Genomic DNA, 14,144 nt, shown 5'->3' with positions numbered 1-14,144 from the left:
TTGAGAACAATGACTTTTGACTACATTGTCGGTTAGAACTTTTCCACAGCATACCAATGACTCAGAACAATGCTACAAACCTCCAAAAGATAAAAAGAATTAGCACCGCCGTAAAAACTACAGAGTCAAAAAGACTATTATATAGTACAGTTATATTGCACATTTTATACAATAAGATGTGTTTTTTTCCCCCTTTCAGTGGAGGTGTATCAGCATACGAGACTATTTCATGACTAGATGTCATCCCACCGCTGGCATTTGTAAACAGTTGATACAAAATAAGCCAGTCTTGGAACCCGGGAATTACTGCTTGGAGCTGAAAATAATGAATCACAACAATGAGGTTGCCTCACATCAAAGGCACATTAACTGAGTGCCACAAGGCCTGTAGATCACAAATGTAGAAAGGAACATAAAACTCAGGAGCAAAGGAAGGATTGGCAGTCAAAAACAGAGTTACTTAATCCAGGTCTCACCAACTTGATTAGGCCAGTGCTAATGCCTTCCTGAAATGGAGCACCAATGCAGCACCTACATGCCATCACTGGCTTCATATCATAAAACAATTTATATTTTACTTAATTTATTTGGTTTTCGAGCAAGAAAACGCTCCCTGGCTGCCTGAATTCTACTTTTGTGATCATTAGCAACCACAGCAGCATTGACCTCTGTTTCTGGCATATCTGTGAGTTTTTTCTCAGATGCCTCTTCCATCTGACCAGCTCCACCGCTGTTTCACAAAAGCGAAAAATTAAAGCTCAACTTGGTTCACACAAGAATTTTTTTGGGAAAAAAGGGGTCATGTTCATGTGTAAAGTCAGATGATCCACATTCTCGTTAAATATAACTCAAGAATAATCTCTAAGATTATCAATTTACCTCAGTTTGTTAATATCTATTTTTTCAAGCTTCTTTAAAATGGGCATGACCCATTGCATCTCCACAGCACACACATTGCGCATATATGGACGAGAGGTAGCAATGAGCTCATGGTAAACAACATAATTCGGGAGCAGTCCTTCTTCATCTGTTTTAAGCTCAGATGATGGGTGTACCTAAAAAAAAAGAACAATCAATTTACTTTCAGTTGTATTTGAAACAAAATTTGACTGGATTATTCAAAACATACAAGCAGCTAGTACTAGGATACTCCAAATGTTAAATGATTTCTAACTTAAATCAACACAGTTCTAGCATTCTCTTTCTTGATCAAATACAAGGATTTTGAATGTCATGTGGAGATGAACGTCAGTCATTCATAATGTAGCATCTACTTGTCTAACTGTATATTGATGGTCTCATAATCCGTAAACACAATACTAAATCTGGTGGATGATAAGATTAAACAAATACCTGAACCAGTTGAGGCTTAAAACCTAGAGTTCGATAGCCGTTGTGATGAATCATTCTTTCAGCAAGCTGGTTTGCATATCCTACACATAAAGCCTTCCTCAATTTCCTATAATCCTGTCGGCTTTCTTTCCATCTATGATTGGCTCGTACATCTAATGATCCTGGTTTCCCCATACAATACAAACTATTAAGGAAGTTAAGAAAGGAGAAAGCAGCTAAGGTAATAGGATGAAAAGATAAAAATAAACTTCTGTGCACACAGTACATAAATAGTATCAGTGCATAAACTCCTCACAGGTAATTTATTCTCCAAGTTGGAAAAGTGCCTCCACTGTTATACTGAATGCAGTAATTTCCAAAACAGAAAAGCACTATTTATAAGATATCATCCACAATTTCCATATTCATTACTGTTACAATTCCCAAACATGCTGAGGCATTGTGTACCTGGTCAAAACTACTGAGCCAATTTAAAATTAAAGGACTTTTCTGGAATATGTTAAAATTAGAAAAAGGACTTTTTTGATGGCCCCTTGTAAAAATTGAACAGGGAGTTAGCTCATGTCTGAAAGGGAATCTTATCCAAAATAAACAAAATGAAAAAAAGATTGTGAATGATGGACAGCCATTCCTCCCACAAAGTTACAAAGTTATGCACTTCTTTAGCAGATATAGAAATGAAACTTTACCAGCAACAGCCTCCCATATGGAACATTAGTCCCAATACTTGATCAAATGCCCTTTTAGGAACCAAAACACCATTAAGACATCTTAACACATGTAGCAAGTTTTATGCAAGTAGGCCCCTCAATAACAAAGTATACTGACCCTTAGCTATTTTCTGCATTATCTGACATAGCTGTTTCCGAATGTCTTTGACAAACATCATTCCTCGCACCTACAGTTGTACGTTCAAAATGTTATACAGCTTCAAATACTAGAGCAGAAAAACCAAAAATAAATAAATAAATAATGTGAGCACTAATTTGGTGCATTCCCTTAGCTTCATCACCCAAAGGCTGAGGTTGCTGGAAAGATACTCAACCATTCACAATCATCATGTATTCTCAACAGATTCTGCTACCTTGTCCGCCAAAAGGCAACTAACATCTACATGGAGTATAAATTATAGTGTCATACGATAGTCCCTACATAATTTCAACCTTCATGCTAACAAGATCACTACTCTACTGAGAATCTAAGGTTATTATGCTCATGGCTTGCAGTTTTTATGATTTTTGAGGATTATTGTTCCTTTTCAGATTATTAGAAACATCTCTTTTGGGAGTTGATTTTTGACGCCTTGTTTCTTAGCTTTCCACATTCTAGTTTAGCTCAATCACACTCCCTCTGAATCAACATACATAGGTTGTGCCCGCTTGGACCATTTTTTGTTTTCAGTTTTATAAAACTAAAAGGGTGTGTATTTCAAATATATCGCAAGCCTTCAGAAGCATAAAATAAGTAGGTACCTGCAGGCCATTATCCTTGACCCAATTGACATCATAATCACATTCATCCCAACACTCGTAAATCTGTAGCAACTGAATGTGATCACCCCAACCAGAACCATCAGGAAGTTCCAAGGGAGTGTGCTTCCGCTTTTTCTCAGTACTCTTGCTGCAGTTAAAAATAAAACTATCACCAATTCACTATTTCAAAACAGAATGTTCTTTATAGTGAGTTCAATTTTTGTCATTGTGATTTCAATGTATCTTTTTTCCAATTATCCTGCCAACCAAGTGGTATGAAACACTTTAGGCCAAACATACATAAACACAGGACCGCATTTTTATTGATTCCTTTTTAAGTTTTTAACTGCAAAAAAAAAAAAGTATCAAATATCCAATCAACTAATATTAGATGACTTTTATAAATTCACTGTACACTAATCTAAAAGGTTCACAAAATTTCCTAATAAACAATTTTACAGAGAAGCTGAAACCATCGATAGCATCTAAAGCAAAGGCCTACAATAAAAGGATTCCAGATGAACTAACCTTCGACCAGGAAGCAATGTGGTCTCTGCTGATAACATGGCAGCTACAGTCAAAGCCTGAGATAAGCAACCATACTCATTTGCCTCCATTAACATCCGTGAAAGTGAAGGTTCTAATGGAAGCTCTGAGCACAACCATAGAAAATACCCAATAAGCTCATATATTGAATTAATTGCAAGGTGAACTAAATCTATAACTATAATTATTATTTCAAAGATAGAAAAATTTGCATCTCCTAGACACAAATAGAAAAATTTGCATCTCCTAGACACGAAATTAAGAAGCAAAGATAAACACTCAAAAATATGAATTGCTATCAAGAAGTAGACTGCACAAAAATTTAGATGGGTATTTTAATCCGAGGCTATAAGTTAGAAAGTCAGATAGTTAAGAAGGATCTCAGCAATCAAAATAAACATGCAATGTGGAGATATTTGGCTTTATGAGGCTCTGGAAAGATAAATTCTCATTATTGAACATCTAACATCTCTGAGAAAACTAATCAGTATAACAACTAGCTGATTCATAACCTTCTGTTTTGCAAGTTTAAAGATGTTGCAATAGTTAAAAGAAGTTAGCAAGAAAATTTGTGCAAATTCTCAAATGAAAATACCCTAACAAGGAAAGTGAGTAAAAAGCTTCTTGATCAAAGGACAATTATGGAAGGGCAAAAAATGAAGTACCAGCCATTGTTCTTCCAATACTTGTAATGGATCCATTTTCATCAATAGCATCAATCAGATATAATTGCTTTAGTGCATCTTCTAACGACTCAGCTGCATCAAAACATACAGATTTTAGTCCATATATTCAAGTTCACAAAGGAATGTAATGCCATCTCGACAACTTTCAAGATTGATTACAATAGGAATCCTAAACATGTGCCTTACCCTAAAGGCCACAGTTCATGTGAACAATAGTTATATATAGTACACATGAATAGTGATAAATTTGGTCACATGTTTAACAATTTTGATCATGAAATACATAAAAGTCAAATACATCCTCCCTCTTCTCTTTTTCCAGTGCTTTCAAGGAATGGTGGAAGATATATTGAACAAAGTATGTACCAGTGAACAATAAAATTAGCATGCATGAGAGCATAAACAATGAAAAACTGCAGAAATAATGCTTCCTTACAGGAAGGGGGATCGAGAAAATCAAACTTGAGAACATTAATATCAGAGAGGTCCAATGATTTCAGATAAAGAACACTGCCAGCGAGAGAAGATCGCTGTATTTCAGGTACTGTTACATCAAGAAATTCATCGTGGTAAACAGTGGATGGGTACAACCGGTAGCACTTTCCAGGGCGCGTCCTTCCAGCTCGTCCAACACGCTGATTAGCTTGCACTCTGAAATATTATAAAGTCAGTGAATCATTATAATTACAATCACAACAAAAGACATAAATCTGATAGCTAGAATATCTGAAACATGATACCAAAAGCATAAGTGGCAGTATCCAACTCACTTGCTAATTTGAACTACATCAAGGGAATACATGCCTGACGATGGGTTGTATTGCCGCTGCTTCACGTAACCACAATCAATAACATACCTGTTTAGTACCCATAAGTTCCAAGCATAAATAACTCAAATTTGACAAATAAATAATTTGGACCTACTAACCCAGTGAAATGTGGTGCGAGAAGGAATTTAAATTAAAAAAAAAACTGGATTTTCATAAATGCAGAAAATAGTCGGCGAGCCTAACAGGAAAGGAAACGGGGAACTCTTTCATAGAAACAAGACTTTTATAAAACTACAAGAGCAGCTAAAAACTTTTTGAGGCAATTCTAAATGCTCATCCCATAATTCACTTAACACTGTCAAGTAAAACAACTTCCTAATGGATTCTGACTTCCGTTTTCGTTTCTCTTTTCCACCAATCTTACTTTTCTTCTAACTACAACCTTCATATGTACAAACCTATTTATTTAACTAAGGGAAAAACAACTACCCCACCACAGTTGCTTCCATGTATTTTGCATCATCCAAAAGAATCTTCATCAAAAACATTTCAACCCATACTAAAAGATCAATAACTTATGTAAAGTTTCCAATGATTTCTCAATAAATCTAACCAAATTTTGAGTCCAACGAAAGAGTAATCACCGCATCTATAAGCTCAACTAAAAAGTGTAAGGCATACATGAACGAGAAAATGTGAAAAAAGAATTGAATAATATAGTATAACATGGATGTGATGGCGTGAATACAATCACCAAATCAAATCTTCACGCAAGTATCAAGTTTCCTTACACTACACCATCAACGGTCAAGGAAGTTTCAGCGATGTTTGTGGAAACAATAAATCGCCTACAATTTGGAGGTGGAGGACTAAATACACGCACCTGTTGGGTCATAACAAACATGAAACATCAACCACATAGAAAATTTATCTAGATTTACATATTCGAAAAATTAAGCGAAGTAGTTTCTTGATGGGATAGTCGCAACATTTGGTAAAAGCATATTCTCATGAAGGCTAAAAGAATGCGTGCATTGATTATATCTGAAATGTCAATAATTTTAATTACTAGTTGGTCAGTGCAGCGAAATTGTTTTATCCATAAGTATGGTATCTACATTTCTGCAATCACTTATAAATAAATATTATTATTGGGCATGGAGTCTCAGAAAGTGTACAAGCAATAAGTTCTCAAATTGGACACACTGCAATTTTGGTTTGACATTTACTACCAGTAACAATTTTTATTAAAAATTAAAAAGAAGAATTAGTTTATTAGAAATTGGCTTCATTTTTTTAAACAAAACCCTTGACAATTATATACTACTCCACAGAGGTACTTGGAGAAATGATTTGCTATTGACGAGGCAGTTAATAACTAGAATCTTTTACGTTTGCTACATATCTCACCCAATGAAAAAAAATTACACCACCAAATCATCATTGATCTGGTTTGAAATGGAAAAGACTTGTGATTTGAAGAATAATACATCATCTTCTATTTCTGCAAACTAGAACTTTACTCCTGTAAGACTATGCAACCCCAATGAGTTATTGTACAGAGTAACAAAATTGATTTAACATGTAGCATCACAGTTCCAGTTAGATAAGGATAAAGTTTATATTCCAATGGATGCAATTACTGTAGGTCTTTCCCCAGCTCTACCCATTTCAAATAACAAATATGCTACTGAGAAACAGCCAACAATGACCAGTCATGAAGAATTTTCTATGCCGTCAATACTGATACACAATGCCAATGTAACTGATAAAGGCGATGCATATCGCATGCATGCAAATAAGCCAGAAGCACACAATTATAAAAGAGACTGGAAATTACAAATCGAAAACCTAAATCTGAAAGGTGTGCCATTTAAAAAAAAAAACTAAAATCAAAAGATACCTTGGATATATAACTTTACAAAGTTTCATCAAGAGATTTAAAAAAAATTAAAAAAAAAAAAGAAACAAAAAGCCAAAATTGACAAACTTGCCTGCATTTCGGGTGGCAAGGAACCATGAAGGGGAAGGATTACAGCATCCATGCAGGACCCTTCATCCAGGCTTTGAATTTTATCTTCTAACTTTGAAACTAGCTTCTCTATATCATCCTATGAAAGACAACAAATTACAACCAATATAAACATGCACAACAAACATTAACTGCAGTGCAGTACTTACTATGTAGATCTCATTCCTAAAACTGAATATAATCAAATCTTACCTGTCCAGTCATGAATATCAACACGTCACCTTCTGGTTCTCGAACATGTATATCTGTAAGCACAATTTGATAATAAAAACTGTGAAAAACGATTGGAACGTTAGAAACTACTATAAAATTTTAGCAGCATCAGTAACATAGTGACCACAAGATTTATCTAAAGGTTGAGATTAACATGAAAAAATTTCCATTCCTTTTTCTTTTCGGTAAAAAAGTGCTTCATTTTCTGCTCCCCTACCAATCAGGCAGCGAGCTCAGAAATATTATAAGTGACAGAGGATGAATTTCAACACTGAATGCACCATAGAGTGTCGCATTCTGTGCACATACATGCATAACATTTCAACACCCTCTACCTAGTTGTCTATCTAGGGCGATTGATCTACATCTTTCTCCATAGCCCTGGGGCTCTGTCTCGACCTCCTATGATGAAATCTGAGGGACTAGTCAAAATTCTAAAAACTAGCAGTAATACTGCACAACAACCCAGGTTTGACCAAGTTTAAATTGGAAAAAAAAAAATAGTATGTTCTTCTGGGCATTATATTTCAAAGTCTTTGCTCTATCAAGATCACACAAAACCAATACCGTAAACGACAGAAACAAACTGCTAAGCTTCTATACACAAGGAGTTGACAAAGATATCAATCGTACCAATTGCTGTTTTCAAAGCAGACTCAAGATAGCTTGTAGGACGCTCCTTGCTGTGCAATATCTCCACAGGATACAACTTTCCAGGGACATTCAATGTGGGGCAATTTGAAAAGAACTTGGAAACTTTTTCACCATCAAGAGTTGCTGACGTGATCAAAATCTTTAATTTTGATGCTCGCAAATTAACCAAGCGTTTCACAAGACCCAGCAATATGTCCCTACCAATGGATGCGCTCATTAATATTGTGGATATAAAAAATGCAGCAGGTTGAAAAAATATAACGTCAGATGTTTTTTTATATGTACTTTGACAAGGAATGGAATAAATCAAGCCCCACAGTGACTAAATCTCAAAACCACTCATTCAAATGAGATATGATCTCACTTACTGGTGAAAAAAAAAAAACCTCAATAACATACATACATGTAGTGATCAAAAATGGCATAGACATTTAAAACAAATGATGATACAAACTGAACAAAATAAACTAAGTCTTACGTGTTGAGACTCCTCTCATGGGCTTCATCTAATATGATAACTGAATACGGACTAAGATCTGGATTAGACAGAATTTCTCGAAGAAGAACTCCATCAGTAAGGTATCTACAGAGTCGAAAACCTAACGTTAGCCACATTAAACTATGCAAAATATTAGAGATAACCGTATCAAAACCAAATCCAATAAAAAGCAGTGGACTTCATTACTTAATAAGTGTTCTTTCCGATGTTCTATCCTCAAATCGTATTGCATAACCTACTTCCTCCCCAAGCCGAACACCAAGTTCCTGTGCAACTCGTCTTCGTACAGCAACATAATAAGTCAAGGAAAATCTTCCAATTAGGAGAACAAATAAATAAACACGGTGAACAAAATATGGTCCACTAATTAGCAATGCAACATTTCAAAGGAACTTCTGCAATCAATTTTAAAATTATAAGGTTTCAAAAAGTCAACGAAATTAACCTTAAATTTTCAAATAAGAACTTGTTACTCAACAAAAGAAAAAAATAAAAAAGACAGTTAGATTAATATAATTTAATTTATGCATAGAAGAATTAACATTTTGAGATAATAACCTGGCAACGGATACGGCAGCGACTCGGCGAGGCTGAGTAACGCCAATAATTCCGGATTTGGTGTAGCCATGTCGGTGGAGTATCTGAGAGAGCTGCGTGCTCTTGCCGGACCCCGTCTCTCCGATAACCACCACCACTGGATTCTGCTTCACCGTTTCTACTATCTTTTCTTCATATTGGAGAATCGGAAGATTCGCCATCGATCAATTAACTCGAGGTTTGGAGCTTTCGAGCAAGATTAGGGTTTTAGGATTTTATCGTGGAGGTTTTGATTTTTGAGTTCTTTTCGCTCTATTCGATTTTACTTTCTATTTTTTCCCGGTTCGCGCTGCCGGTGCCTCTGTACGGTCAATTAGCATAGTCAATGAATCACGGGGCAAATTTTACCGTTACTTTTTGTTGGTTTTTTTTTTAATTTAGAAGAAGAATAAGAAATAAGTTTTTTTTCCTATTTATAAATCATTTTTTATTTAAAAATAGAAAAAAAATCTCTTGGATTTCAAAGTATATATTTATATACTGTGATTTGTATAAATTTTAAATATAGTTTCATATATTTTGAAATGAAAAAAATTTCTCATAAATACTGATTTTGATTAATTATAAGACAGTTTAATTCTTGAAGTAAAAAAAAAAAATCAATAGTGAAAATTTAAAAAAAAAATATTGCCCCAAACATTTTTTTGACGCCCAACGACAGCGTGATAGCTGAAAAAAACATCACTCATTAAAGCTTTTAGTTTTGCAACCGTTAATTTTCTATTAAATTATCACTAAATAACAATGCCCATCACAAAGAAAAAGTTTGTACTGAGAACCTAAATTCTTTTTTAATTTTTTTCACATGCATAGAAAGGAGCAGCTATTAAAATACAATGAGATGAAGTAATTCTCCATATTGCTTGACAGAAATCAGACAAAACCGCTTACTTATGATTGACTCTTAATTGCATCTTGCCAAAAATGGCTTGCCCGGTCACAAGCCTAATCCCTCTAACCCACAAATCAGCCATTTCAAGCCCACCCTGGCACACAAAATGCACCTCCTTATTCTGTGTAGTCACAACATGAAACATTCCCGGTTCTTCAACGCCGAATTTCCTCCGGCGGTTCCATCGGAATGTGTCGCTAGGACCAACTTCAGCCGCCCTGCATACCACATTTCTCTTCCTTGACCTCCCCCACTGCAAAACGCCGGCGGACTCCACCATTTTAAGTAGTTTGACATGGGGTGATCCTTTGCCACACTTTGTGTGCTTCTTAACATAAGTGCCGTCTAACACAAGAGTTAGAGCAAGCTCATCTAGTATAACATTTTCAGCTTCATTTCCGTTACCATTTTCCCTTGCAAGCGCAAGTGCCGTCTCATTTCTTGCATTTTCAATGTCACATTTTGCCCCGCTTGAAATTAAGAGTTGGCACACACTGCCATGGCCACTCTTTGCTGCTAACATGAGTGGGGTGTATCCATCAGCATCTGAGGCATTTACATCGTAACATCTACTAACCAGTGTATGAACTAAGTCAAAATCTCCACGTTTAGCTGCTCGATGTAGGGCATAAAACCCAGCAGAACCCTTTTGACCTTCTTCCAGTGCATACTCGAGAATTACTTGTTCGAGAACTTCGCCGTTCCGGTTGAATTCTGCTAAGGTGATTGCTGTCTCACCATACTTATTCTGCAGCTTTATGTTAGCACCAGCATGAAGGAGCAACCTGAAGGCCTCTACATGGCCAGCTGCTGCAGCTATCATGGCAGCTGAAAATCCGTCAGCATCCTGTTCATCAAGATCAACGTCTGCCCACTCAATGAGTTTTTTCAAGGCATCCACATCATTTGCTCGAGTCACAAACATCAAAGGAGAAAATCTCGAAGCATTACTTGATTGAATAATATTCCCTGATCGAATTGAATCAACTACTGCTTGCTGAAAACCAAGAGTCCACCTACTTGACTTTGCAATTGAATTTGCACAGTGACCAGCATAATTGATCAATCCTAAATCAGCCCCTTCTGAGGCTAGAAATTTAAGGCACTCCTCATGCTTGTACCTTGCACAAATCATTGCTGCAGTTTCTCCAGCTGCTGTTCGGGAATTGATATTGCAGCCCGCACTGATAAGCCTTCTAAGAATTTTAGCAGATCCAAGCCTTGCTGCCAAATGAATGGGTCGGAGCTCTGTTTTTGAATATGTTTGCACCGGAAATTCTTTGTCAACAGCACAATTTAGCAGCAGCTCTACTGCTCTTGCATTATTACAAAGGATTGCATGATGGATGAGAGTCCTCCCATTGTGAAGGATGTTAGGGGAAATGTGTTGGAAGAGCATGTGCAAAATAGCACCACTGGATTCAAAATACTCCACAGCACACCAGGTGATGCAGTAATCCTCAGCTAGTCCAGCACCCACCCGAAGTTCTTCTCCTGTATCCATGTCCCACGACCAGGCTCCCATTCTCACCTTGATGTCCGTCTTGACACCAGCCTGTCTCCCCATATCAAAGATAACAAAAATCATATACATTCTGCCAATAAAATTAGGCTCCCAATAATGGTGATTGATTTCCAAAATGCTTACCTGCAAGAGCAATCTAACAACAGAGATCTGTCTGCTAACAACAGCCCCAGCAAGTGCATTACAGTCAAAATTGGCATGAAGAGTTGGCTTGGAAGACTGAAGCAGCACCCTATCAATAGCATTGGCATCTACTCCACACTGCCAGCGATCAAATGCATCAATGTGATTTCAATACATCAACTCCAGACAGAAATATCTGACTTGGTCATTGATTTTGAATTTTGGTATCCTATGTTCAAGAATTACCTTAATGAGTGTGTCAACTACATTGACGAATCCTCTGCAGCAAGCAGAAACAAGAGCGTGCACAGAAACTTGTGGCCGGATTAAGTCAGTAGCCATCAGCAACTCGGCAGGCCTGGCCTGCCCCAAGTAGCTGGTCTCCAACAAAGCCTCCTCGCATGCCTCCTGGCACGCACCTGCTTTGATGAGAAGATCCAAAATCTCCAAATGATCCTCCCTCACTGCTGCAGTGGTTGCATAGCCTCGGAATAGCTTCTGATTCACATTGGCACCAAGACTCTGTCACATTATGATAATAAACAAACGTTAGTAGTATCAAAAGGACATCCAAGCTATTGGGCTCCATCTAGAATTCTTACAAGGGGTAAGGCAAGTCAGAATCAGGCAATAATCTATCGTTACAAATATTAGGGCATCTTCAATGACCGGAATAAAGGAATGATCTAAATTCACGTTGAATCGAAAAAACACAGTGAACTTAGTAGGTTAACACTTGTCGATTTCACGAAATGTCGAGAATTAACTAAACTCAAAAATTCACACAGATCTTTGAAAATTGAAAATATTATCAAACTCAAACATAGAGAATATTCCAAAAAATAAATCAATAACAAATAATCTTGTAAAAATTACATAAGACATTTTTTTTATACTATCTACCACATCATAAAGTAAATCACAATTTTTTCTATTAAAAAAACATTGTTGTTGTTTTCCTAACTCAAGGACCGTTAAATAACAAATGAGTGAAAGAAATATGGAGATGAACACTTTACTACTATATTTTTACAATACCTTACATTTTATATTACAATTTTGTTAACATCGTTATTGAAAAGATGAGATCATGCTAATGTCACTGAGGGTCAAAATAACTTTGCACTTAATTTTGCCTAAAATTGAAACATATCATACGCTTGAAGGACAAAACTATTTTCTTTCAAACCCAAGTTCGCCGCTATTTTTAACCCATCATATATTTAATTTTGCCCAGTAAAACGAGTGATATTCTCCATGTCATATCTTTCTTGTTCATTGAAGGTTAAAGTTTTTTTTTTTTAAGACATGAACAGAGCAAATTTGAAATTAGTTTCTTAATCCCCTATTTCACTTAATAAGATTACTTGAAAATCACTCACACAAAATTTTTTATTTTTTATTTTTTCTTCAGTCAATAAAGCTATACGGAGTCGTTTCTGGTGTTTTTTTTTTTATTATTATTACTACAAACACATTTTGTTCGTGTAGTCCTTTTCTTTCTTGGGACAGTGACCCCATCCATTACAACACGTGGAAGAATCAATTAGGTGAAAATAAAGCCAAAAAAAGTTCTCTATTAAAAAAAAAAAAAGCCAAAAAAAGTTCTGGGCACGAATCATCCCAGCTTTGACACTCAGTAACAGTGAGATACGAAAATCTGCATCGTCAAGTCGCTTCTCAGGTGGTCAGGTTATCTGTCAGGATTCAGGAATACACATACACTGTCGTACAAACTTGTATAAAAAGATCACAAGATCTATAATAATAATAATAACCATTTATTCATAAAATATACAACAACATTGCCAAAAAAAAAAAAAAGTTTCCAAATATTGTTTCAGATGGGATATATATCCTGTACAAATGAATAAATTATCATTAAATAAAAAGATCAAACCGTAGATATCGAGCATTAACTCCTTGATTTATCAGAAATTTTGAATCAGAAGTGAAAATCTTGAACGGTTAGTGGATGTTCCAAAAATGGATGGATATTTAAAAATTAAAACCCTTTTTCTTCGTATGAAAAGGAAAAATAAATGACGTACCAATAGCTTCCTGACAAGTGTAAGGTTTCCGGCGTGGGCAGCTAGGAACAAAGCGGTGACTTCGGTCTTGAACTCCTCGTACACGACACGAACTTCGTGAGCCGCTTCATCGTGCAAGACAAGCTCAGTCTTCTTGGCCCTCAAGCTCACCGTTCCGACGAAGTTAACATCGACAAAAGGATCACCTATACATTCGTTAGCTCGCTTAACGTCGTTAACATGCGCGGCGTCAACGAGACGTTGTGAGACTTCCGCTTCGTAATCCACCGGAAACACCTGCTGCTTTCCAGCGAGAAACCCCGCGCCGGCAGGGTTTCCAAACATCATCATTTTTTATTTTTTTATTTTTTAGAAGAAGAAGATGAAGAGTGCAGACCGGACACACGAGTTGTGTTGTGTACGTCTTTGAAATGGTTTAGTTATGTTGTATTTGACGTATGAGACAATGAGAATGAGAGGAATTAAGGCGTGAGAGGGAAGCGACTCAGGGAGAAGGAGGAGGAGGGAACCCAGAGGCAAGCTTTTTATTGGGGGCTAAATTTTTTTTTTTTTTTTTTTTGTGAATGAATAATTTATATTAACTTAAAATTTGTTTGACCAAGTCACAATTACGTTAACTCGTAGCGCCGGAAAAAGACATTTGGGTACCTAATATTTTGTTTTTCTCGAAGAAAACCATATTTTGTTCATCTCTATTGAATAGGTCTCTCCCCTGGAGATTATTATTATTT

At 36.2% G+C, this 14,144-nt stretch overlaps 2 protein-coding genes across 5 annotated transcripts; both read right to left on the bottom strand.

Annotated features, from left to right (window-relative positions):
• Positions 1–92: 92 nt before the first annotated feature.
• LOC18044621 (probable pre-mRNA-splicing factor ATP-dependent RNA helicase DEAH4) lies at positions 93–9,155 on the bottom strand. 4 transcript variants are annotated; one of them, XR_002905904.1, is made up of 17 exons: positions 8,784–9,154; positions 8,412–8,504; positions 8,205–8,309; positions 7,706–7,923; positions 7,052–7,104; positions 6,822–6,938; positions 5,619–5,710; positions 4,828–4,914; positions 4,494–4,708; positions 4,037–4,129; positions 3,354–3,477; positions 2,826–2,973; positions 2,182–2,251; positions 1,354–1,514; positions 880–1,055; positions 477–730; positions 93–385 (listed from the first exon to the last, which is right to left on the bottom strand). XR_002905904.1 is itself a non-coding variant. In XM_006438026.2 (16 exons), the coding sequence occupies exons 1-16, from the start codon at positions 8,981–8,983 to the stop codon at positions 568–570; spliced, it is 2,115 nt and encodes a 704-aa protein (XP_006438089.1). In that variant the 5' UTR covers positions 8,984–9,154; the 3' UTR covers positions 93–567. The 4 variants fall into 4 exon arrangements, 3 of the variants coding, with proteins under 3 accessions (XP_006438089.1, XP_024041098.1, XP_024041099.1); XM_006438026.2 differs by having other exon boundaries at positions 93–730; XM_024185330.1 differs by having other exon boundaries at positions 93–730; positions 8,798–8,944.
• Positions 9,156–9,647: 492 nt separating this feature from the next.
• On the bottom strand, positions 9,648–13,927 carry LOC18044620 (ankyrin-3). The gene is made up of 4 exons (XM_006438022.2): positions 13,414–13,927; positions 11,609–11,884; positions 11,363–11,500; positions 9,648–11,269 (listed from the first exon to the last, which is right to left on the bottom strand). Exons 1-4 carry the CDS (start codon positions 13,741–13,743, stop codon positions 9,710–9,712), a joined length of 2,304 nt encoding a protein of 767 aa, XP_006438085.2. The 5' UTR covers positions 13,744–13,927; the 3' UTR covers positions 9,648–9,709.
• Positions 13,928–14,144: the final 217 nt, after the last annotated feature.

The sequence above is a fragment of the Citrus clementina genome, unplaced genomic scaffold, assembly GCF_000493195.1.
Source record: "Citrus clementina cultivar Clemenules unplaced genomic scaffold, Citrus_clementina_v1.0 scaffold_4, whole genome shotgun sequence".
Taxonomy (NCBI): Eukaryota; Viridiplantae; Streptophyta; class Magnoliopsida; order Sapindales; family Rutaceae; genus Citrus; species Citrus x clementina.
Note: the sequence above shows the minus strand (reverse complement) of the source record. Positions and strands in the feature narration are given on the sequence as shown.

Bases quoted from the DNA above. Each gene is read 5' to 3' on its own strand.
- LOC18044621 (XM_006438026.2), bottom strand. From the start codon at position 8,983: ATGGCGAATCTTCCGATTCTCCAATATGAAGAAAAGATAGTAGAAACG. The intron at 8,310-8,411 runs GTAATGAAGTCC...TCGACTCTGTAG, and splicing joins TCGGAAAGAACACTTATTAA to ATACCTTACTGATGGAGTTC. The intron at 5,711-6,821 runs GCAAGTTTGTCA...ATGACCCAACAG, and splicing joins CCTTGCCACCCGAAATGCAG to GTGCGTGTATTTAGTCCTCC.
- LOC18044620 (XM_006438022.2), bottom strand. From the start codon at position 13,743: ATGATGATGTTTGGAAACCCTGCCGGCGCGGGGTTTCTCGCTGGAAAG. The intron at 11,885-13,413 runs GTACGTCATTTA...ATAATGTGACAG, and splicing joins CACTTGTCAGGAAGCTATTG to AGTCTTGGTGCCAATGTGAA. The intron at 11,270-11,362 runs GTAAGCATTTTG...ATGGGGAGACAG, and splicing joins TTGTTAGATTGCTCTTGCAG to GCTGGTGTCAAGACGGACAT.